This window comes from Nymphalis io, chromosome 14, assembly GCF_905147045.1.
Source record: "Nymphalis io chromosome 14, ilAglIoxx1.1, whole genome shotgun sequence".
Lineage (NCBI taxonomy): Eukaryota > Metazoa > Arthropoda > Insecta > Lepidoptera > Nymphalidae > Nymphalis > Nymphalis io.
In genome coordinates, this window is record NC_065901.1 from 9582402 (window position 1) to 9606666 (window position 24265).

The 24265-nt window shown below is 32.9% G+C and overlaps 4 protein-coding genes across 6 annotated transcripts; 1 reads left to right on the forward strand and 3 right to left on the reverse strand.

Moving 5' to 3' along the window:
- Positions 1–20: 20 nt before the first annotated feature.
- LOC126773272 (NAD-dependent protein deacetylase Sirt6) lies at positions 21–2703 on the reverse strand. Of its 2 annotated transcripts, XM_050494093.1 has the most exons (6): positions 2387–2703; positions 2133–2260; positions 1680–1922; positions 1299–1472; positions 854–977; positions 21–398 (listed from the first exon to the last, which is right to left on the reverse strand). In XM_050494093.1, the coding sequence occupies exons 1-6, from the start codon at positions 2450–2452 to the stop codon at positions 30–32; spliced, it is 1104 nt and encodes a 367-aa protein (XP_050350050.1). In that variant the 5' UTR covers positions 2453–2703; the 3' UTR covers positions 21–29. The 2 variants fall into 2 exon arrangements, with proteins under 2 accessions (XP_050350050.1, XP_050350051.1); XM_050494094.1 differs by lacking the exon at positions 2133–2260.
- Positions 2704–3147: 444 nt separating this feature from the next.
- Positions 3148–17294, forward strand: LOC126773209 (nuclear cap-binding protein subunit 1). Its single transcript, XM_050493948.1, has 10 exons — positions 3148–3323; positions 3403–4184; positions 4303–4721; positions 4808–4945; positions 5159–5262; positions 14692–14939; positions 15125–15368; positions 15611–15726; positions 15910–16098; positions 16806–17294. The coding sequence occupies exons 1-10, from the start codon at positions 3284–3286 to the stop codon at positions 16917–16919; spliced, it is 2394 nt and encodes a 797-aa protein (XP_050349905.1). The 5' UTR covers positions 3148–3283; the 3' UTR covers positions 16920–17294.
- Positions 5466–11312, reverse strand: LOC126773196 (mucin-5AC-like). Its single transcript, XM_050493923.1, has 2 exons — positions 11270–11312; positions 5466–8793 (listed from the first exon to the last, which is right to left on the reverse strand). The coding sequence occupies exons 1-2, from the start codon at positions 11310–11312 to the stop codon at positions 5504–5506; spliced, it is 3333 nt and encodes a 1110-aa protein (XP_050349880.1). The 3' UTR covers positions 5466–5503.
- On the reverse strand, positions 17263–23694 carry LOC126773279 (fructose-1,6-bisphosphatase 1). Of its 2 annotated transcripts, XM_050494104.1 has the most exons (7): positions 23307–23694; positions 22658–22947; positions 21909–22053; positions 20047–20153; positions 19326–19552; positions 18064–18242; positions 17263–17735 (listed from the first exon to the last, which is right to left on the reverse strand). In XM_050494104.1, exons 2-7 carry the CDS (start codon positions 22831–22833, stop codon positions 17559–17561), a joined length of 1011 nt encoding a protein of 336 aa, XP_050350061.1. In that variant the 5' UTR covers positions 22834–22947; positions 23307–23694; the 3' UTR covers positions 17263–17558. The 2 variants fall into 2 exon arrangements, with proteins under 2 accessions (XP_050350061.1, XP_050350062.1); XM_050494105.1 differs by lacking the exon at positions 22658–22947.
- Positions 23695–24265: the final 571 nt, after the last annotated feature.

Sequence of the window (24265 nt, forward strand, 5' to 3'; positions counted from 1 at the left end):
GTTATTAAAATAAAAACAAATTGAATTAACTATACATTTAATTGAATTTCAGTTGAGCCTGCAAAAATATTTTTTACGTCTTCCTCTTTTATTTCCAGTTTGATCACTTTTGATTTGTCATCATTTTTATCTGATCCATTAATCAACAAATCTAGGCTGTTTCTTTTATTTTTATTTAAAATCCTTTTCTTCTTCACACCTTTACATTTAGCCTTGAATATTTTCTCCAGTGATATTATGTCTTTTCGGTTAATGGTCCAATCGACAATAGCTGATTCAGCCAACTTAGTTAAGTTATCGGTTTCTTTGTAATCTGGTGTTTCTATACCCAATATGTTCATGACTTTATCTAAAATATCGTCTACATAATAATTTATAATTAAGTCTGCTTTGTTGTCCTAAAAAAATAAAAAAATAGCATTCACATATTAAGATTTAGACAGACAAAAATTTACTAGTAGCTAAAAAACAAAAATTTGTTCATCTGATAGACTTTTTCTACAGTAAATGATTGTTGCACGGAGGTAACATTAAGGACCACTTCTCCTGCTATAGTAGACGTAAATTGTCATTTCAATTCACAGTGCTTTGAAATTGTTAGAAAGGGGACAAAAGTACTCATATCCCTGAGGCTATAATTGAAGATGTTGCATTTATTTGAATTCAATTAATTTCAACATCCAAATTATACACTGAAATGCTTTCTAGTACTCTTGCACTTCTTGTGTCAAATTATTACAAGATACAACATTTGAGCTCTAATCAGGAATATTAATTATAATTTTTTCCATGTATTAAATTACACCAATAATTCACATATAATACAGGTGATATGATATAATGTAAAACTTACATGTTTTGTTGGTTGCAAATTGCATATGACTAGTTTTCCTCCATACTTTAAGGTTTCTAAAGGTAAATTACCACTAGGAATTATTTGAAGTGTTGTGCCGAGACATATACTCAAATCTGCAATACTGAAAAAGAAATAACATTTTAGTTGATGTTTCTATAAAGAAAAAAATTAATAAGGCTATCAGTTCTGAAATCTTGAGTTCGAATGGAATATGAGCAGCAGCCCAGAGTTCTATCTTTCTAGAATTGTTACATAAACCTGAAAAACTTGCTGACATTTTTATCAATGGCAACAATTTTCAGAATTTTTTTTTTATTTGTTAATACTTTTGCTGCCTTGCTTACCACTTTAAAAATCTTTAGATTAACATATTTCATGCGATTTGCAAGTTATGTATTGCATACAGTTCTTGATTGTAGTATTCAATACATGAAGGATATACCTGGAATGCCATTCTGACATCAGAAGATCATTCTCAGGTAGGCTGTGCTCCCAGTCTAAGACGCCATCATAGAGTCGACCTCTGCAGGGTCGTCCACCATTGTGTCCTGATGCACATGGTATACCGCTGCATTTCTTTCCCACAGTTTCTACTGGACTACTTCGCACAAATTGTCTGCAATATATAAATTATAAAATTGAACTTATATCTTTTACATCTGTGTTTTATTGATTGTAATAAAACTTAAGAAGTAAATTAGCAAATTCAGAACAGTATTTACTAAGCCTTTATTGAATAATGCTTCTAATTAATGTCAAAAAGTTTTTTATTTATTTAGCAGAGATAAAGGGTCTTGTGTTCCTTTTATTAAACACTATTCACCTTTTACACAGATTGCATTCATCAATAAACATATTTCCATGTAATTCAGCTAAATACTTCCGTGGCAATCCTGATTTTAAGTGCAGTCCATCTATGTTCTGACTTATAATATATTGTACTTTATTACTTTCCACAAGTTTCTTGAGTATCATGTGTGTCTTTGTTGGTTTTGCATCAGCAAAGGATATATTAATTGATGGTTTCTTGCCTTCTTTTTCTAAAGTCCAGACTCCATTCGGACCTCTGAAAATATTAATATTTTTTATTTTCATACACATTTTATTACCTTATCTAATTAATGAATGAAAAAATTAACTAAATTGTTTAAATTGATTTCACATTTAATAAGTAATTTAAAAATATTATAATTAATCAATAAAATGATTTTATTACTGCAGGCACTCATCTCATCCTTTGGCTTTTGATATCCCTATTATTAAAATCCATAATTACCTAAAATCTGGGATACCAGCTGAAGTGCTTATTCCAGCACCTGTATGTACAACTATGTGCTTACTCTGTTTTATTAGTTCAGCTAAAGCTATACATTTTTCATTTAATTTATCAATAGATTCAAATTTCTGGAAAAAAATGCAAATACAAGCCATTTAGTGTAAAAATGTTTACTTTTAATTATGACTTATTTTATTTCTATTTCATAATAATCTTTTTGTTTAAATATTTCAGTTAGCTATTCGTAAGCTTACCTCAGGTACTCCGAGAACACCTTTATGTTCATATGGTGATAAACCTTCAGCATAGTTGCAAGACATATTTGATGAGTGCTTAAAATAACCGCTACAAAATTATTGTTATTATTGATTCACAAGTTAAAGGCAAGTTTTTGTTTAGTTATGTTCGTAAGACATTAAAAACTTTTTTCCATTTTGATTTATGAATCTTATTTGCATAGATTTATCATTCATCGGCAATTAGCATCCAGAGCTCAATTTAATTTTCCTCTATTTAAATTTAAACTTTTCCAAGATAAAATGACTATTATATTTAACAACAGTCAGATACAGATCAGTCATCTGTAGAAACTAGAAACAGGAAATTTGTCAATTTGACAATTATTTCTGACTGTCAACTGTCCACCTCAAGTCTCCTACCTTCCAAAAGACTTAGCATTTTATTGATTATTTATTGGTCGTTTTTCTATATTACAAGTTTTTACTTACTAATGATACATAAAAGATAAAACCAAAAGGAAACTTGGCTTTTATTAACTTAAAGAATTGTACATAATAAGCTGACAATATGTAACATTTGACAGGATAAAAGAATAGTATAATTTCTTCATAAATTATACGTCAACTAAGTTATTTGTTAATCACTAAATTAATTGTTTTATATGATACTCTATTTTCATTAATCATCTGATAATCTGCTGGATTTTAAATTTATATTCAACCACAAGTGTCAGTTCTAATAGTCAAATTTTATGATTTTTAGTCTGTGCCTCTTATATGACGATAGCGATACTTAATTTGACGATAGCCGATTTGGCTTGTAAGTTTACTTTTACGGTTTTTATTGGAAATATCTACATTTTATTTCTTTCACTGTGTGTTTAGTGGAATTTACAATCTTAAACAATAGACATGAATCGTAGACGGGCTCATGACGAAGAAGATGGATATGGTAAATTTCACAATAAATAACTGTTTATAGGTTAAAAGTCGTAGTTATAATTATTTTGAACCTTTTTCTTATATTGCAGAGCGCCTTAATAAAAAACGTCGTCGTGTATCTGAAAACCAAGAAATCGAAGATAGATTGGAATCCCTTATTTTAAGGGTGGGTGAAAAGAGTAGTTCCAGTTTGGAGAGTAACTTAGAAGGATTAGCGAGTGTATTGGAAGCAGATTTAAGTACATTCCGTGTTAAAATTTTACGTATTTTAACTGAATGTGCTATACGAATGCCAGAAAAGTGCACTATATACGCAACATTAGTTGGTTTACTAAATGCGAAAAATTATAACTTTGGAGGTGAATTTGTTGACTACATAGTAAAGACTTTTAAAGAAAATCTCAAAACAGGTAAATGGAACGCAGCCCGTTATTGTTTAAGATTTATATCAGACTTGGTAAACTGTCACGTCTTGGCAGCATCATCTTTACTCACTTTATTAGAAACACTAGTGGATTGTGCAAATGAGGATGGTGTGCCACAAGTAAGAAGAGATTGGTTTGTATTTGCTGTGTTGTCAACCTTGCCATGGGTTGGAAGAGAGCTGTACGAAAAAAAAGAATCACAATTAGATCATCTATTAGTAACAATTGATGTATTTTTAAATAAACGTAGCAAGAAACATTGGCCGGCATTAAAAGTGTGGTCTGCGGATGTACCACATCTCCAAGAAGAATACTTGGATTGTCTTTGGGCACAGATTAAAAAGCTTAGACAAGATAATTGGTCTGAGAAGCATATACCAAGACCTTATCTTGCATTTGACTCTATTCTGTGTGAAGCTCTACAACATACATTGCCAACAATACAGGTATTTGCACAATTATAATCTAATATAAAATTTTAAAAACAAACTATTTTTTAAATATTTTTATATTCTTTAAAAAATGTTTGTTAAGACACTTATGAAAGTGTTTTTATCATTTCAGCCTCCACCCCACAATGATGGTGATACCTACCCAATGCCTAGAGTAATATTCCGTATGTTTGATTACACTGATTGCCCTGATGGTCCAGTATTACCAGGTGCCCATTCTATTGAGAGATTCCTCATTGAAGAACACCTTCACAATATAATTGAAGCATACCACTTAGAAAGAAAAGAATGTGCAGCTCAACTTTTATGCTTTCCATACAAAGCTAAAATACCGCTAGAGTATTGTATTGTAGAAGTAATTTTTGCTGAATTATTCAATTTACCAACTCCAAGATATTTGGAAATATGTTATGGCTCTATACTCATAGAGCTTTGTAAGCTACAGCCTTCGACTATGCCACAAGTTTTAGCTCAAGCAACTGAAATTTTATTCATGAGGATAGATACCATGAGTATTGCTTGCTTTGATAGGTTAGTATCTTTTATTATTATTTATAATAATTGCAAAATATATTGTAATAATATTTGTTATTCAAAAAAAAAAACATTTGTTTCAGATTGGTGAATTGGTTTGCATATCATATAAGTAACTTCCAGTATCGTTGGTCTTGGGATGACTGGGAAGGATGTGCTCAGTTAGATCCAGACCATCCTAAGCCTAGATTCATACGGGAGGTTCTCGGTAAATGTCTCAGGTAGGCATAGATTAAAAAATAATAATTCACAGTGCAAAAACTAGATTCATTGTCTTTTTGTTGTATATCTTTGTACATGAGATAAACAATTATTAAGTATGTAAATTGAATATTTTAAAACTTTAAAATTGAGGCAATGTTCTCGCTCACATAATAAATGTGATATTATATAATCACTCTCATTGTGTAAAGCTTAATTTAAACTTTTTGTAGGTTATCATATCATCAAAGAATAAAAGACATGACACCAGAAGCACTTGCGGCATTTGTGCCTTTAAAACCAGAACCTATCTACAAATATTCAATGGAAGGTGCAGGTAAGCAAAAACATGATTATTATTAACATTTATTAACTTGTATATATAAAATACTTTATTACCCTAGACTTATATAGAATATTAAATATTTACATTTAAAAATTTGCTACAGAATTTGAATCAAAGACTTACCAACAGATGTTATATAAATATATCTTAAATGCCTTTTTATTTGTCATATACTAATGTTTTCGTGACTTACTTAAAGCTGCAAGCGAAATTATAATTTAGAAGATTCAGTCTATGACATAGCCATTAGTTCTAAAAAACTGTAGGATCGTTTTTTCTCATGGTTGTCCTTGTATGATTTTTCAGTTTCATTTTTGTCTTCTTCATCTTCGTCTGACTCGAATTCAGTATCATCATCATCAATGGAAAGTGTTTTGCTGTCTTCATATTCTTCCTCATAGCTATTATCTTCATCATTATCACCGGTATCATCATCACTCTCATATTGATAATCATTTTGTTCATACGATTTGTGTTCTTTTTTACCATTCAACACCCCCAAAAAGTCAAAATCTGTATCGATTTTCGAATAATTTTCGTGATTTAAACTTTCTTCTTCATCTAAATCAGCCTTAGTATTATCATTTGTAGTTTCATCATTATTACCCTTAAAATCAAAGTTAAAAAGTTCTTGGAGAATATCGCTTGTAGTTGCTATTTCTGTTGATGTTTTAGATATAGTTGGGACCATTATTGTAGTAAGGGTATCAGAATCTATATCCATATTTTCTTCTGTAGTTGAGATACTATTTTTCTTCTTTTTGCACTTTGTTTTGTTTTTAGGCTGTGTATACAATGTCGAATCAACTTCCACTAATTTTCCAACTGATGATGTTTCCTCTACTTCATATAATGGGGTAGTTGTAGACTGAAATATATACTCTGTGCGATCTTTAGTTTCATTGTTATAATTTTGATTGTTCTCATTGGCCTCTGGCGATCTTTCTATTGGTAAAACACTATTGCTTTCATATTGATCAATAGTTTCTTCATAATTCGAACTTGCTTGTGTGGTAGCATTAGGTGTTTTAGTACTTGCTTTTAAATTGGTTAAACTCAATTTCCGATCCGCGTGATTATTTTTATCTCTTTCGTCGTCAGTTGGTCGAGGAGTAGTCGATGAAATATAACCTTGAAAATTAGAACCCTTCCTCCTGTATAAAAGTGACGAGGGTATCGATGTAGTCATTGTTTGATTTTTTTGCATTGCGACAGAGTTCCATCTGTCGTGTTTAACTGATGTTCCTTTATACATTAACGTTGACTGTCGGAATCGATTTTTATTCTTTGGCTGTGTCGTTGAACTGACCGTTTTTTTTACTGTCGTGCTAGGCGTTTGAGTTGTAGTTGTTTTTTTTGTCGTAGTTGGTTTGGTCGTGGTCGTGGTAGTAGTTGTAGTTGTAGTTGTAGTTGTACTTGAAGTCGAGGGTGAGATCGTTTTGTTATTTGATTCATTGGTTCTAAATGATTTCATGGCACCCGTTGCTGCTGAACTTGCTTGTGGTGTTAGGTCTTGTAGTAGTCTTTTTTTATTTAAACTTTCTGGTGCATTAGTAGTCGTAGTAGTCGTCGTTGAAGTGATTCTTTTGTGTTTTTTAATTTTTTCCTGTTTTACGAATTTTGGTGGAGGTCGCGTTCGTTTTTTGGGTTTTACAGTTGTTGATATTGATGTTGTTGTTTCTTTTGCTGCTTCTGTTGTTATTATAATTTTTTTCGGGGTCGTTACGGTTACTGGTGTTGTCATATGCGTAGTTGTTTCAGATATTTGCATCTTTTCCGTTTGAGATACCATTGGTGTGGTTTTAGTGAAAGCTCCTAAAACGTTGGTCCAATCCATTATTTCGATTTCTTCGTCGGATGTAGATTGAACGGTTATTATATCTGGAGTTGGAGTGGTGATACGATGTGGTCTTATATTTTCATGTTTCTTCGAAGGTTTCTTTAGATTTTTGGTCTCGCTTTTTTTATTAGTATAACTAAATTCGCTGCTATCAGATGAGCTATTGTCCCCATAATTCATTGTTATCGGTCTAAATGCTGTATCAGAAAATGAACCTTGGTCAGAATTCTGATCCAAAACTTGTGGACTTGGTCTGAAGTCAATTGGTTTATTTGGTCTGTGTGGCTTAGCCGGGTGGACGAGTTTTAAAGGTGGCATCGGTTTAAATGGTTTTTTATCCATTGTAACGAACACACCGGGTGGAGCATTATAAACTGGAGGCCTTACATGCTCGGATAAATAATTAACTTTAACTGGTGTTGATTTATATTTGTTGTATGGTTTATGTATCTTCATTGTGTTAGGAGTAAAAGCCGTACTTTCTAGGGACATTGTATTCGTCATATCTGTAGATTGATCTCTAGATGGTAATACTGGTGGTAGAGGTGTCGGCAAGACAGCCGGTCGAGTTGTTTTTACAGGTTGGTTTGATTCTACGTGATGATCATATGAATAATGTGCGTATGGGTTACTGTTAGCCGTTGTATACGAACCAACTTCCAAATATTGTTGCATTTGATTATTTGGAGGTGCTTGTAGAGGTGGGCGTGCATGTTGGACTGGATGTGGTCTATATGGATATGGCATTTGATGTTTATCCACAGAGACCCCGACATGCCCTATTTTTGAATATTGTGATCCTGTTTGCCCAGAATATGAGTTTGACTTATACTTAGATTGCGTTGATTCGTATGACCTGTTGTCGTCGTCTGAGAAAAACGAAGAAAAAATTCTATCTAAGCCTGAAAAGTATTGTTTTCTTCCTGTAAAAGATTTTGACGGTGCTATATTTTTGTGAACCCATACAGCTCTTTCTGGCCTTGACGTATGAAAAGATACAGGATCAAATCTACGATGCTCTTGCGGCCTATCTATTATTATTCCTTTTGGAGAGCTTTCCTTTACCGTGAATGTTCGGATCGGATTTTCATATGGCTTCTTTTGTTTTTTAGGCATTTGAGAGATAACGGAGAATGTCAACTCGTAATGATATTTACCAGGCGATGTTTCTTGGTCTCTCTGTCGGACGCGTTTGACTGACCAAAATGCTTTTACACCATCCATGCACTTGTCACCGGTGCATTTTTCTTTCGTCCTTTCGTCTTCAGCGAAGCGAAATCCGTTCTTTTCTTCTAAGAGGCGCCCCTTTGCCATAATCGTGACGTCACCAAAATAAGCTGGCTCCTCCTCTTGTATTCTATCGAAAGGTGCAGTTTTAATTTTATCCCATAAATCGTGATCATCGATCTCTTTAGAATCGTAACTGTCGGGTTTACTATTTGGAGATATGACGTCACCCTTGGCAATAAGCTGGTCAATTTTGTCTCTAACGAGTGTAAGATATACGCTGTGTCTCAAAGCGTCTTCCCAGTAGTGCGCAGGTATTGCAGCTACAGAAGGCGGTGAGTCTGTTTTGATAGTTTCGTGCAACGTTCCAGTGCGACCTTCTCTTCTTTCGTGGTGCCATTCGTTCAACGGGATTGGTGTTGGCCTAAAGTCATCGTTTTCTGCGCGTATTCTTCCTCTTTGTATCTGCAATAATAAGTTGTCGATGTCAATTAACAATGACATTAATAAGTTTTAAGTCCGCGAATGCAATCGCTAAAAAAATATTTTAATATGCGTTCGAAAGTAAAATGGCGGTTGGCGGGAAAGTGCGCGTTAGGATAGCGTGCTACAATTGTTGCGTGCTCGACGAGCCAACCCTCATCAAGCGATTTCCCAATCGACTAATACAATTTAAATTTTCCGACAATATTTAAGACGACAATTGAAGTATTTAAATATACACGACTTTTTAATATTATTTATTATTATTATTTACACAATTATCCTACACATATTCTTATGAATGTGTTTTTTATTTAATATTTAATTGTAAAAATAAATATATTAATAACTGTTCAATTAAATTGTGTTATTTATTTTATTAATTTCAATAGACTATTAATTACTTCGGAATATTGCGGATTTAAATTTCTCAAGTTAATATTTGATATTATCAAAATGTATGTGAGTTACGTACAAATAAAGACCACATAATAAAAACAATATCGTTTCTACCATTTTGATTCGAATGTATGTGTGTTTTTTATATATTTTTTTTAGTTTTTACAATAGGTGATATGACAAAAAGCAAATGACATAAATTGTTTTATATTTTTTTTTTATTACAAGCAAAAACATATTTAATATAAATGCAATAGATTCTGCTGTATTCTATTGCATTTATATTAAAACTTCCCTTCCAAGTGTTCGGGTTCATTTTCACCAATCCAATTAGCTGAAATTTTGCAAAAACTTGAAGTACTGGTGAAAATACAGTGAATCTACGTATATTAAATTATTTCTTTATCTTCACTGACTTAATAAAACATTTTTGTTTTCTACGGCTATTTGAACCAATAATATATTCAATTAATAAATAATAAAAATATTAACTGTACAACGACAATCAACTTCAATTAGATTTTAGACAATAAACATAGAAACGCATTTTCATATCCTTACTAATATTATTAATGCAAAAGTGAGTTTGTTTATGTATTTATTTATAACGCTTTCACGTTACTACTGAACCGACCGTCATGAAATTTCGCATACACACACTTTTCTGTACATCTGACAGATGTACAGAAAAGGATATTGGAAACCTAAACTCTTATCACACGCGGACGAAACCGCGGGCGGACTAGTATTATGAGACTTAAATAAAAGCATAAGTGTTTAAACGAAAATTATTAGAGACTAACCCGTGCTAATGCTCAATATAATGTTATCTTACACGATAACATCTGCACCTAGATGCTTAAGAGCCGTGGAGATGCTCGTAACATAAGCGATATTAACATTCGATTTTCATTTCAAGGGTACTCTGCATAGCTTTGAATCGTGTTTAGGAATATTCATGTTGTTTTGTTTTGTATTACGTACCATTTGCGCAACAAAATCAAAGCTAAATATGAAAATAATAATAAAAAATATAACGACCTGTGCTATCATTTCATGAACGAGAAATGATAATTTTCTAATAATTTTGATAATTGTAATTTGTAACCGTATCTGATTAAAATGAACGCAACAGTAAAACATAAAAATTGCAAAATACATTAGCTTAAATAGTACGTTTAAATGTATAAAAAAACATTACATGCTTAAGATAAATATAGTGTGTTCATAATAAATTTATTACCGCGCGGTTGAGCGTTTTTTTTTTTTTTTTAATTCTGCGTCGGTATTATAAATATTAGGAATTTTAATTCGAACACAAGATTTTACGCGAAGATACAGCAATAAAAACCAAGTCTATTGCCCCACATACATGAGAAAATCCCATCCAGAGACAATACATGACATTGAGGTCGGTGCTCTATCCAGCATCGTGATATTGATCTTAGTGTATGATTAGCGAATCACAGAAAAAGGGGGGCTTCAACTGTTTCATTAGTTTACTAATTAAAAATATTTTACATATAGGTATTACATGCATTAAATTTAAAAAAAAAACCTTGCTTGTTTATATCATATATGAAAATTAATATACTAATATTGAAATTGTATGAAATTAAATATGATTTTTTTTTTATTGATTGTAATGGATAAACTGAAAATCTACTTAACCGATTTTAAAATTTCTTTCACCTATAGAAAAGTATATTATCAGCGAGTAACATAGGCTAAATTTAATTTAAAAAAAAATTGAGACCTCTAAGAAAATTGTAATAATGTAAACCAAGGTATCAATTTTTTTCCTATAAAAGTAATTATTGGCCTAAAAATATAAATTTTCTATCCGGACGAAGTCGGGCCGGGCCGCTGGTAAATTATAAAAAACACACGAAATATATTTAATAAAAAAAATGTATAAAAATATTTATTTAACTAATAATTTTTAATGTTAAACAAACAACGTAGTATTTGTAAATAAAATTCGAAACGCGTGTTTTCGCCGTGATCTAGAAATGAAAGCGATGCAACGTATCATTTAATTCATTATACTTACAATTAGTGTAAAGAAAACGCAAAGCAATGCGGATCGCATCTTCGATCACTTCACAGCACGATCGATTCCAACCGCCACTGGTATTTGTATTGTATGACGCGTGCGGCGCAAGAGCACCGGCTAGCGCGAACTGACGACGGCTTTGCGCATGCGTGGTGTAACCAACCCCACCCGACGCGGAAAATTGTGGTTTTTCTTCATGTCTGTTTAAAAAATTAAAATATCGTTATGTCATACACAATCATAATAACAAATTGTAATCGAAGATGCTTCTTTTAACATTTCAAATATGGAGATATGAATTGATCATCGTGAAAGAATGAAAACTTAATTTAAATATAGAATGCGACTGTTATGGCCTAGGAGCGGTTTAACTTATATTGCTAACACTATTTACATCACTTAGATTTAGGTATATATTTATCGAATTGAATGGAATGTTGTTAATATATTTAAACGTAGTATTAAATTGAGTTAAATACAATCTCAGTATATAAGATGCGAAAAAAACATCCATCAGGATACATATATATCAATATATTCTTAAAAAAATTATATACTTTGGGGATCTCAAAATGTGGACATTAAAATTACGACTTCCAAAAAAAACATTTACAAGGACTTATAAAGTTATATCTATATTATTTCTATTATAGTATTTCTCAAAAAATAATGGCTAGGAGTTTTTGTTCAACTATATCTCAATGAATTTACAAAAATCACATAGCAATTAACACCATCCTCGTTAGGAAATATTGATGATTATCTATTCTTTTAAAACGATCTACGAACAATACCATAGATGATGTAAACTCATCATACATAGATACTTGGAAAGGAAATTGCAACCGTTTTCATTTTCATTACGAGTCTCGAGTTCGTGAAATATATTTTAGAAATAACATAGATATCTTGTCAATACAATTGACGGTTTATTGATGTTTTAATCGTTTATAGGCGTATTTTGAATATTGTAATCGGTGTAAATCATACTTGTACTTTACCAAAGACGGTCGTTAGTAGTTTTACTACAAGTACTAGCGATAAGTATAGTACTACAAATAATTGAAAGTATTCAAGCAGATACACAAGCTGTGTAAGACACTGTTTGTGATTTAAAGACATCGGAATTTTATATCCGTACCGTAACAGCCTGTGAATGTCCCACTGCTGGGCTAAAGGCCTCCTCTCCTCTTTTTGAGGAGAAGGTTTGAAGCTTATTCCACCACGCTGCTCCAATGCGGGTTGGTAGAATTCACATGTGGCAGAATTTCAGTGAAATTAGACACATGCAGGTTTCCTCACGATGTTTTCCTTCACCGTAAAGCACGAGATGAATTATAATCACAAATTAAGCACATGAAAATTCAGTGGTGCTTGCCCGGGTTTGAACCCACGATCATCGGTTAAGATTCACGCGTTCTTACCACAGGACCATCTCGGCTTTTTATATACATTAATAAAATTAAATTCATTATGCAATATTGAAATCGCTTATTCGCGTATTATTTTGTGTTTCGGTCTCGGCGGACGCCGATTGGTATATTCGTATAAAAGATAAATATTATCAGCATTGAATGGCTTAAACTATTAAAATAGTATTACAGGTAATTAGTAGCATATAAATGAGATTCATAACGAATAAGAGAAAACGAATGGTTAATATATCTCTATAACTGTCAACGAACAAAATTGCATGAGTTGTGCTATTTGAATGTTGAATTATATCACATTAGAATACATTACAAGTAGGAAGTATTTGAAACGATCTATTAATGACATTTTAAATTATTACAATGAATTAAAATGACAGCGCCAGCGACACGCGAAGCAAGAAGGAAAGTGTACTTCAGTTAATTAATGTGGAAATAGAAATTTCTAGATACCTGAAAATGTATTTGTTTAATTACGTTTTGTACAAGCTAACTATTTTAAGAAGAATCCCGATTAAATTAATTATAGAAATTGTAGAAGATTAAATTGTATTGTAATTGTATTGTATTGTAGCATATTGTGGAGTTTTTATGTTGAAATAAAGTCGATGTTATTCGATTATTTCGAAATTTCTGTATTCATGTTGGGGAATGTAGATTTGAGTAATAATTAATTCATAATAGATGAATCTGTTATCAAAAGCGCGACAGACAAGTCTGAAATGTTTATATAAACACAGTTAACAAACATATACACAGTTACTAATGTCCAATACAAGCAAATAATCTGACAATTTCATTCTGTATTTAAAAATGTATAATTCTAAATGAAATGAGTTTCCTAAATTCAATTATTATGTACCTATTCCTAAAAAAAAAAAAATGTATCAGAACATTTTTTTTTTCAATTCACCCCCCGAGGTTTAGTGTAATAAGTAGTATGTAAGTCAGATGGCGTATAAATATTAAGATCGTTGCACTAATTAGTCATTAATAAATCATCTTCTACCAAATACACTCGTTTCAATAACATAAGTCCCCTCATTTCACACGTTAGTCGAATAGGCCGCTAGCTCTTGCTATATACCAAGTTATATGTACTTATAATATGAAATTTGATACAGTTTCCTTGCAAATATCACAATCTAATTTAACATCAAACTCAGATACTATCAACTGCCTATGCGATGGCGGTGTCGTCCTCACTGATTTCGACCACGGCGGTCAATCTTAAGAGAGATTAGCCATCTGCCCAGTTATATTGTACAAGTGTGTGCGCAAACACAGATGCACTCTCTCAGAAAATGAAGATTGTTTATTATTTTCAAAATTGCTAACAGTTTCAATTTATTTTGCAACTTTGCCTGTACACCATATGCGTTATCTTTTGATATTAATTGAGGCGTGTAAGATTAGAATTTCTCATTACGGCATTGTCGTGGAATACTGTGCAATTGAATTACGGTATTGTTCACTGGTTATCTAAAACAATTATCATTTTTTTTCTTAGACGCTGTTGTTTTAAATACCACACATTATATGATTATTTTTTTGTATCATATAAAAATGTCATTTTTTATCTTCCGTCTTATAATTGCGGTGATATATTTATAGCAATCATCATTGTGCCCTATTATAAAAAAAGATTTCATGATCTCCGTTTGTCCTGACAGATTTCGGTCATTCTGAAGAGAGACTAACTAACTAGCGGGTGACATATTATAATGCCAAAGCGTGTGCGTAAACGCAGGTGCACTCTATTTTTTCTCACTTTCGTAATCCGATGAGATTGTAAATTTGACACGACCAGTTAGAGTTCAGGCGCAGGACTAATGGCTTTATGTGCTTTCCGAACCACGACTGTGTCGCCCCGCCAATTTTCTGACTCAGGGTTGCTACTGAGATTTTCAAAGCAAAAAACCCAATTTACAAAATCGAACAAAAATAGTTTATTTAAAGAGTTAATTATACATTTATATTCGCAGCTTCTCTACCCGGTACCGAAGCAGCGCATCAGTTAGTCGTCTGTGTCCGCAATAAATGTACACCAGAAGAGGCTTTGAACGTGTTACGGGAACTGCCTAATCCACTGCGCGAGGGAGACTCGACGGCCGCGCTCACTACTTACAACCCTTTGAAGATAGACGTGTTCGTTCAGACATTGCTCAATCTGGGCAGCAAGAGCATTTCTCACAGCTTCGCCGCTATTTCCAAATTCCATTACGTCTTTAAGGTAAGCTTGATAGGTAGTTAATCATACAATGTGGTATTATTGTAGTATTATAAATTAAATTAAATGTTCTAGATTAGCGGGCGGTATATTAATTAGTAGTAATATTGCTTTAATTACTCCATATTACTTGATATTAAATTTTAACTTTGAAAAACTTGTTATACTATGCGTCATTTATTTATTAGATTTTGGCGGAATCGGAAGAAGCTCAAATCTGCGTGCTACGTAATGTATGGGAACTCTGGCAGCGTCATACCCAGGTGGTGTGCGTGTTAGTGGACAAGATGCTTAAGACGCAGATAGTGGAGTGTAGTGCGGTGGCCACTTGGCTGTTTTCCAAGGAGATGGCTCCGTACTTCACGCACGGATATCTGTGGGAGATCCTGCATCTAACCATTGATAAAATGAACAAACACGTCTCTAAACTTAGTAAGTGTAATAATTTGATGAGTTTTAGATAGGATATATATAAAGTAATAATTATATTAAATTAGCATACATGTATAATTTAATTAGTAAAAAGTGTGCCTACTGGTAGAATGTGCGATCCGAACCGGTGGTAGCTTCATATTTACTTTATTCCTGTAAATTTATGATTGAAATGTGCTTGTAAAAGTATTTTTTGAATACGATAATTTGATTTGATTCATATACTTGGTGGTGTTCCATAGGCAAAGAGTTGCAAGAAGCAAGAGAAGCTCTTGCAAGAGACGAAGAAAGTAGTTCCGAGTCAGAAGATGAAAGTGGAAATAAAAAGAAGAAAGATCAACTCAAGCCCACTGAAGAGGTACGTACCACTAACCCATTGTACAGGCCACATAATAAATACAAATATACGGTAAAAAAGCAATCGACAAGTTAATATAGTATAATAATTCTTAAGCTTTTAATCTTTTCGTCGATAAGTCTATAATTTGGTACGGCTTATTTGTGCGGACAAACACCACCTATAATTCCATACAATCTGCAGGCAGTGGAGCGCATGGAGGAGCGCCTGGAGATGGCGCACACGGACCAGAAGCGCCTGTTCCTGATCGTGTTCCAGCGGTTCATCATGATCCTGTCGGAGCACCTGGTGCGCGCCGACACGGACGCGCGCGACCCGCACACGCACTGGTACCGCGCCACGCTCGCGCGCCTGCGGCAGGTGTTCCTGCTGGTGAGTCGCGGCTTGATGGGATCGGATCCCTTCAAATCGAACTTTGTTAAAATACATAATTTAGCGGTTACTTTCCTTCGTATTTTCCTTTCAATCAATCAATCAAATCAATCAACAGCCTTTCGTAGTCCACTGCTGAACATAGACCTCTCCCACGGTGCGCCAAAACTCCCGGTCCTATAAACAACCTAATCCCCTACAGCGCTCCCCAACACGCCTGCCAAGCGCGGCCAGTATGGGCAAACCCTCCTAGATGGTAGATGCGCTTAAAAATTTTCCTTTAGCTTAGTTTAATTTCAAACACTACATCATGTTGGACCTACAAATTGATAACGTAACATGCTTGTCAAGTTTACTTACACATCTTTAATTAGCTTTTAAACTATACTATGCTGCTTATGTTCCGATTTAAATTTTATGTGAACCTGCATATGGACATGATGCTACTAGAAAGCATAGGACGACGAATGATAAAAATTAAAATGCTAATAACTTATACAAACACGTTGGCTTTCGAGTAACGAATCGGACTTATCAAGTCTTTTATTTGACAACATAAAAGCATAAAAAAACTCTTTTGTTATACAATATGAAGATATAAAATGTATGTAAATTATTATTTATTCAATTTTCTTACTAGTTTTGTCCATTTATCTGTTCTAGTTGTATATAATTGTATCTATTTAAAATAAAAATTATGATTTCAGCACCACGAGCAAGTTCAGAAGTATAGTAGCACTTTGGAAACACTCCTATTTACTCAAGATCTGGATCCTCATATTTTGGATGTATTCCATCAATTTATAGCTCTCACCGCTTAAGTGTATTGTATTTAACTATATATGTGTAAAATAATTTGACCTCAATTGCTATAACAATAGATACTATTTTTATATGTATAAAACCGATCTTTAATAGAAACGAATAGCCTTAGTGTACTTATTAATATTGCTTTGAGGATTATAAATTAAAGACTGTTACGTGTGTTTGTGGAGGCAAATTGAATTCATGTAGTTTGTTAGAGATATATTTAATGTAATCAGATTAAGTAAAGTAATTTATTTACATTTCAAAATTTACATTATATGAAACGTTTGAATATAAAGCATTTGTCTTTGACATGTTTAATGTTTAAATATAAGTAAATTGAAAATAGACCCTTAGTTGTATATAAATAAAGTTTAATAATCTTTGAACATATTGTATTTTTTTTTACACTAACAAAATTTAGATTTCGTTTATATAATATATATTCAATTCTTTGCTTAGATGCTCTTAGTTGTGTTAAATTATAATTAAAAATAAAATCCTTTTTCTATGAAATCAAAAGGAATTGACTACACATTTGACAAATAGGTATATATAATATTTTAAAGTACATTTTGACTCATTTAGTGATAATGTGAAATAGTATCCATTTTAATAAGCTCTTCGTAAATCAGCCTTAACAAAAAGAGTTTTCAATTAAGAAACTTCAACAATTCCTCAACATCAAGTTTTGAGCCGAGGTAGCAAGGCGCTCGTTCGTGAATGGAAGTGGGTTTGATGTCCAGGATGGGCTGCGAGCCGTTAGTAGCGAGCCCGCCCGCCTCCGTCACGATAAACGCCATGGGGTTGCACTCGTAGAGTAGGCGGAGCTACAATAATAATTGTCACATACATAAAGATTATACTTATGAAACAAAACTATCCTTACTAGTAGGCACTTTAAACATTTTTGAGTAGCAGTGTTACAGGAATAAAATTGACGTAGGAGAAGAACTACCAACAAATTCAGTAGGTATTCTTTTTCTCCATGAAATACACAATCTATCATGTCTTGTTCTTCTTTGTTTTTGTTCTTGATTTTTCTTTTTTTTTTAATTAATAGGCAAAGGTAAAATATCTTCAAGTAAACATAGAAACGAATACCTAATCGTGTATAAGAGAGAATGCATTGTGTTTTTCTTTTGTACAATAGCTCACCTTCCCCTTAGGCGCAGACTGGGTTGCAGGATACATAAATATCCCGCCATATTTGATAGTCCTGTGCACGTCAGCAACCATAGAGCCAACATACCGCGCGCCGTACGCTTTTCCTGTCTTTGGTCGCTTCTTCTCTTCTATGTAATTCTTTAAACCGTCCGACCATTCTGCTGCGTATCCTGACAGAAGATTTCAAATAAACTATTGTAAACTATTCTACATTTTTTAATTAAATCTGCAAAAGTGATGCCCGACTAAATAAATACACTTTTTGATCTCTAATTATTACGAGAACCAGTAGGGCTATTCTGTAAGAACAAACTCGAAACTCACCGAAAGAATCGGTATTGAACTGTCGGACAGCGATATGCAACATTTATCGTAATAATTATAACATTTCAAGAATACACGCATCAAAATAATATATCACCATAAGTTGGTTGTCAACATTTCACGAGTGAATAATGAAGTGCGTTCTAACAGAATATCACTGCAGTGCTTGTCATTCACGTGGACGTTGGAATAACATTCTGTTATTATGTTATCCTTAAAAATGCTTTAGTTCATACTAATTCCATAATTTCCAGGCAATGCTTGGTTATATAAACGTTCAAGAGACATTTAACTCAGCGGTAGGTCTTTGTGCAAGCTTATCTGCGTAGGTACAACCACTAAACAGCACTATTTAATATTGCTGTGTTGCGGTTTAAACGGTTCAGAGCCAGTGTAATTACATGCACAAGACACATAACTTCTTTTCCCCAAAGTTGGTGGCGCATTGTCGATGTGAGGAATAGTTAATATTTATTACAGAGCCAATGACGATGGGCGTTGGTGACCACTTACTATCAAGTGGCAAATTTGCCGATCTGCCTAAAAAACCCATTGGCGTAGCCAGGTTTTTCTGAAGATTTGCAAATATCAAGATGACCATACCCACTCCTGCGCCAGTCTAGCTATGCTCATGATAAAACCATCTTAAAATTATATTCTATATAATAAATGATGATAGTGCTATCAGTATCATTTATCATCTTGATGAGATCAACATTATAGACCATTGTGACCTGTAATCTTGAACATTTTCAATCAAAGTAGATATGTATACCTTTTCATTTGTTTAGATAACATTGCGTTTATAGACATTATATATAACTAGATAATGGGATCGGTTTTATATGATATCACTGTGACATTACTTTTTTTCTACAGGTACATGTTCCGTAAATAAAAATATCGTTATTTTTTAGAGAGAGATTTACCTTCATTTATGGAATAAATCTTGCCCTTGTCTGGTATCCGCATGTTGGGATCGGTTAGAATGAACTCTCCAATAGAGGGGTCGTACATGAACCCGTTGACACCTTTTCCTTTTCCTATGGACAGAACCATCATGGTTGCGGAACCATACAGCGCGTACCCAGCAGCGACCAGATTGTTGCCAGGCCTTAGGGCGTCGGCCTCTGTTGGTTCGCCGCTTGAAACTTTCCTGTTTATCAAATGAGGAATTTAAGTTACAATAATAATTTAGGTTTTTTTTTTATATTTATCCTCTAAAGTAAAATATTAATAAGCATTTTAATTTATTTTCATCACTATTTTTTTATGTTTTATTTCAAAATGTAATAACAGTTCTATTTATTATTAATATTCGTTATTTACTGTCTTATGTGATATTAACTTATTATACTTATATTAAAAAAATATTAATATTTATTTTTATTCTTGGCAAGCCCTGTCAGTTTGTTTCTTAGGTGCTAAAATTAAAGTTGCTGGTAATTAATATATTATTAAAGATGAATGCGTCGTAAATAAATAGATTAACGATTTCTTTGACCAGAAAGTACCAATATACAAAACGTAGGATCAGATTTCTGTTGGAAATTTATAAAGTGATAAATTACATAATGTTGACCCCTTAATATTATTGTAATTGAATGACGTAAAAAAAGTTTAAATATAAATAAAAATTGCTATATTGACCTGTAAATGGCAAAAATTGAGCCAACTGAAACCAAACAGTCTATATTCGAGGAACCGTCAAGAGGGTCGAAGCAGACCACATACTTGCCGCGTCTTTCAGTCTCCACCTGCAATCGATTCCAAAATTTATTTGTTACAGTTAGAAATTCAGGAGGATTGTCTTATTAATTATCTGTGAAATTCAGTACATAAATCACGGTCAAAAACTGCGTTGGTACGTCGTAACGTATCCTAACTCAAATATGTTTGTCAAATAATTATTGCACAATAGCAAAACCGATAAAACCAATAAGCCGAGATGGCCTAGTGGTGAGAACGCGTGAATTTTAACCGATGATCGTGGGTTCAAACCCGGGCAAGCGCCACTGAATGTTTATGTGCTTAATTTGTGTTTATAATTCATCTCGTGATTAACGGTGAAGGAAAACATCGTGAGTCTAATTTCATTGAAATCCTGCCACATGTGTATTCTACCAATCCCATTTGAGCAGCGTGGTGGAATAAGCTCCAAACCTTCTCCTCAAAAGGGAGAGGAGGCCATAGCCCAGCAGTGGGACATTAACAGGCTGTTACTGTACTGTAATAGCAAAACAATAAACGCATAAGGAGCAATTCAATGACGAACGAAGGAGAAGCTGTATAAATATTATGGCCGTAATTGCGTTATTTGCCAAATTTGTAACGTATGTTAGGTCGGAAATAACAAAATACGGTAACTCGTAATAACAAGAGAAACCGGACAACTAAAGTATTTAGTACGAACAATTAAAGTGAGTACGGACCATTGAGAGCCGATCCATTGAATGGAACATGTGGAATTATCGCGGACTTAAATCCGGCAATCACAATTAAATTTTCATATGCTTAATTTGTGTTTATTATTGTGGCTGTGAAGGAAAACATCGCACTTGACAGCGATGGACTTTCTTAATTAACCTCAGATTATAATCCATCATTGAACATCATTAACTAATATGATTGTATCCAATGTTAATAATATAATATAAACAACGACGACAGCCATTTTCATGAAAATTTAGCTATTATTATTTATTTGTGAATATAAAATTTACCGGTTACGTATATTTAAAAATATCATTAATTGACACAAGAAAGGCTATAAGCTAGTTAATATTGACATGGCGATTTTTTTAGAGTGAAATATTTTAATTATATTTGACGTCGATATTTACTTAGCTGATATGAATTGCTAATTTGGTGGGTGTGTTTCGATTCCAAAAAAAAATATAAAAATAGTTAAGTTATCGAATAATTTGTTATTGTAGATACTTGAGGTTATGACCTTGGTATCTTATGATAATTTTAATGTCTACTGATTTATTAAACCGAAACTGATCTTAATATAAATACATATAAAGTCGTAAATTAATTAACAATAATTGTATTGAGACATTGAGCCGGATTCAAATTCACATAACATAGGTAATGTCATTGTTCTAAACATATTTCGTTTTGGAATTAAATTGATTGATGATTATTTTAGCAACAATTTTATATCAAAAACATGTTCACGAAACTTTTCTTTTGTTTTCGTTTTTTTAATCTATTAGACAGGCAGACATTGCACGGTAAGAAATATTAAACATTCTTTACATTGCCAATAAAAACCAACCTTGGGAATCAAGATGATGTGCCCCTTGTGCTTGTAGTTACACAGGCAAACTCACAATTCAAAGGACTTTTTTTTTCAATAATTGATTTGAAAAGAAAAATAGCATGTCGTTAAAATGTAAATTATGCGAAAATGTATGTTTGATACATTAAAATGTTGACATTTTCAATTCCACATTATGACTCGTATAAAACAAAGTTAAAATAATGTTTTGACTTTAGACTTGTACCTGTAAAACTGAAGAATTTTCTTCGGAAACGAGAAGGCAGGTCGTAAAGGAAGACTTTAGCATATTAATAAAGAGGTCATTTGATAAAACATCCAGTTTTTTTACTTCTTCACCTTGCACGTTTGTGTCGCCAGATATTCCATGCCTGTAATTAATGGTATCAATAAATACCTATAGGAAAATTAGTCATAGGTATAAACTAGTCAGTTGTTTGGGTTTGAAAGGAACTTGCCAAACAAATATGTACATTGATGTACAAAAAAAATGTTTATTCTTTTTTATTGAAATTAACCCGGTTTGTTCTTCATAATATTTAGAAGACTGCACAGGCGCCCCCTACATAAACAAAATATATTATATACTATTCAAAATACTATAGTCCAAAGGTTACCGATTAAACACCGAACCTGCGACATTTGTATCATAAACCGGCTAATGTACTTAATAATAGCCAATGGTAATGATAATTAAGCCGAATAAATACTACGAATCAGTCCGGTTTGTGAAATAATTAACAAAGATAAATCGCTTAACTTTTGTATTAAACTCCAAAGACATTATCATTACTTTTAACTAACGATTTTTTTGAATAAGGTGTTACTAATTAAACTTATTAAATATTAAAAATGTCAATAATGGACAAGTTTGAAAAAGTAATTGTAAAAATTTTAATTATATATTATGAAAATTATTTGACATATATTTTGAATGTATAAGTGAATTATATGAAATATTAAAAAAAAACTAACAGTTTAGCGATTCCAGCTTTTCTTACGGCAGATGTTATAGCCTTGACTGCTGTTTGTATGGAATTCAGAAGTTGTGTTAAGTCTCCGGTAGCTTCTGGAGCCGTTCTTTGTTGTGCCAAAACCCATCGGGTTAAGGTCATTGCGTTCACATCAAAAGCCGGCCCTTGTTGAGACATTATAACGAAATATAAAACTCAACACAAATAAAATGGCGGCGAGCACGTCCAGCTGATGCCGCGATACTGAGCGAGGAGCGAGGCCGTTTGCGCACCGTTTAAATGTTTTTATACCTAGAAAATAGAATGTAGATTGAAATGAAAAGCTGACGCGTCGTGCTTATCATTTTTTGTCATACTTGTTGTTAAGGCATTTTGGCCTTTTGGAACTCGTAACAGCTTATAATGGATCTTTTAGAGTTCATTATACGGTTCATTTTTATTTATTTTTTAAAGTGGGTGTGTGTATGACGAAATATTCATACTCGTGAAACATTTTGATATGGTCTAAGATATATTATAATGTTAAGTGTAATAGGTACCCTCTTTTTTTTTTAAATAATTTAATTTTTAATTTGTTATACCATAGGTATTTTGTTTCCCTAATATATTCTAACTGAATAAAGGGTTCATAACAGAATTAATATACTTACTTAATTATTTTTGCTATACTTGTATTCGCCTGTCACGCAATTCGTTATTCGCTAGCCACAAATTATAGACATAAGACCCCAAGTGACTTTGTTATTGACATATTTATTTTATGGCTGGTTATTTTAGTAGGTAGCTTCCTAGCTTTCACGCCTCCATTTGCAAATGTTCTGCTACCCACAACGTTGATTACACGTCCCATACGGAGGTTCTTGAGGACCATCAGACTGAAATCTTACGCAACTTGTAGTATAATACAATTTTGTTTAATTTTTTTTCATAATTTTAATTAAACATATGTTGCATTTATTTTTTATAGATGAAACTACAGAATTGTAAGCCGCCACACACACAATTGGTAGAATTTATGACGAGGACTGATCACGAGCTAGCTGTTTTTGCAGTTATATAAAATATCTTTTCACTATTAAAGCCCTTGAAGCCACCGGGCCCCACGCCAATAATACTCTGTAAATTTTGGCGCGAGCTAAAGATTAAATTTAAATTAGGTTGTATGAAAAATAATGTATAACTCCAATGAGAAATATAGTGTACGATTTTGGCGTGTGGACTGTGGTGTGATTATATATACGTAGTATATGGGTTTCCTAGTCGGATCAGTCAAACAAAAGGCTTTACTGAAATCGTAATTCATTGCTCTTATCCAAAACAATTCCTTCTTATAAGTAGCGGCTAACACAAACTAGTGGAACACGAGGTAGCACAGTCAGACTTGGGCAAGATGTAATTAGATTAATGAATAACGATTACGATTAACTTTGATTAATTCTTTATTTATTTTTTATTATTTTAACGATACTTGTTTTTTGTTGACTGTTGGGTTCAAATCTTTTTTTTTTCGAATTGACTTGTTGCTGACAGACTACGGGTGTCCTAAGAGTGGTTTCTGTGAGGCCAAAGCCGAACCTCGGCTTACGACACCGTCGAAGTCAGAAAGGAC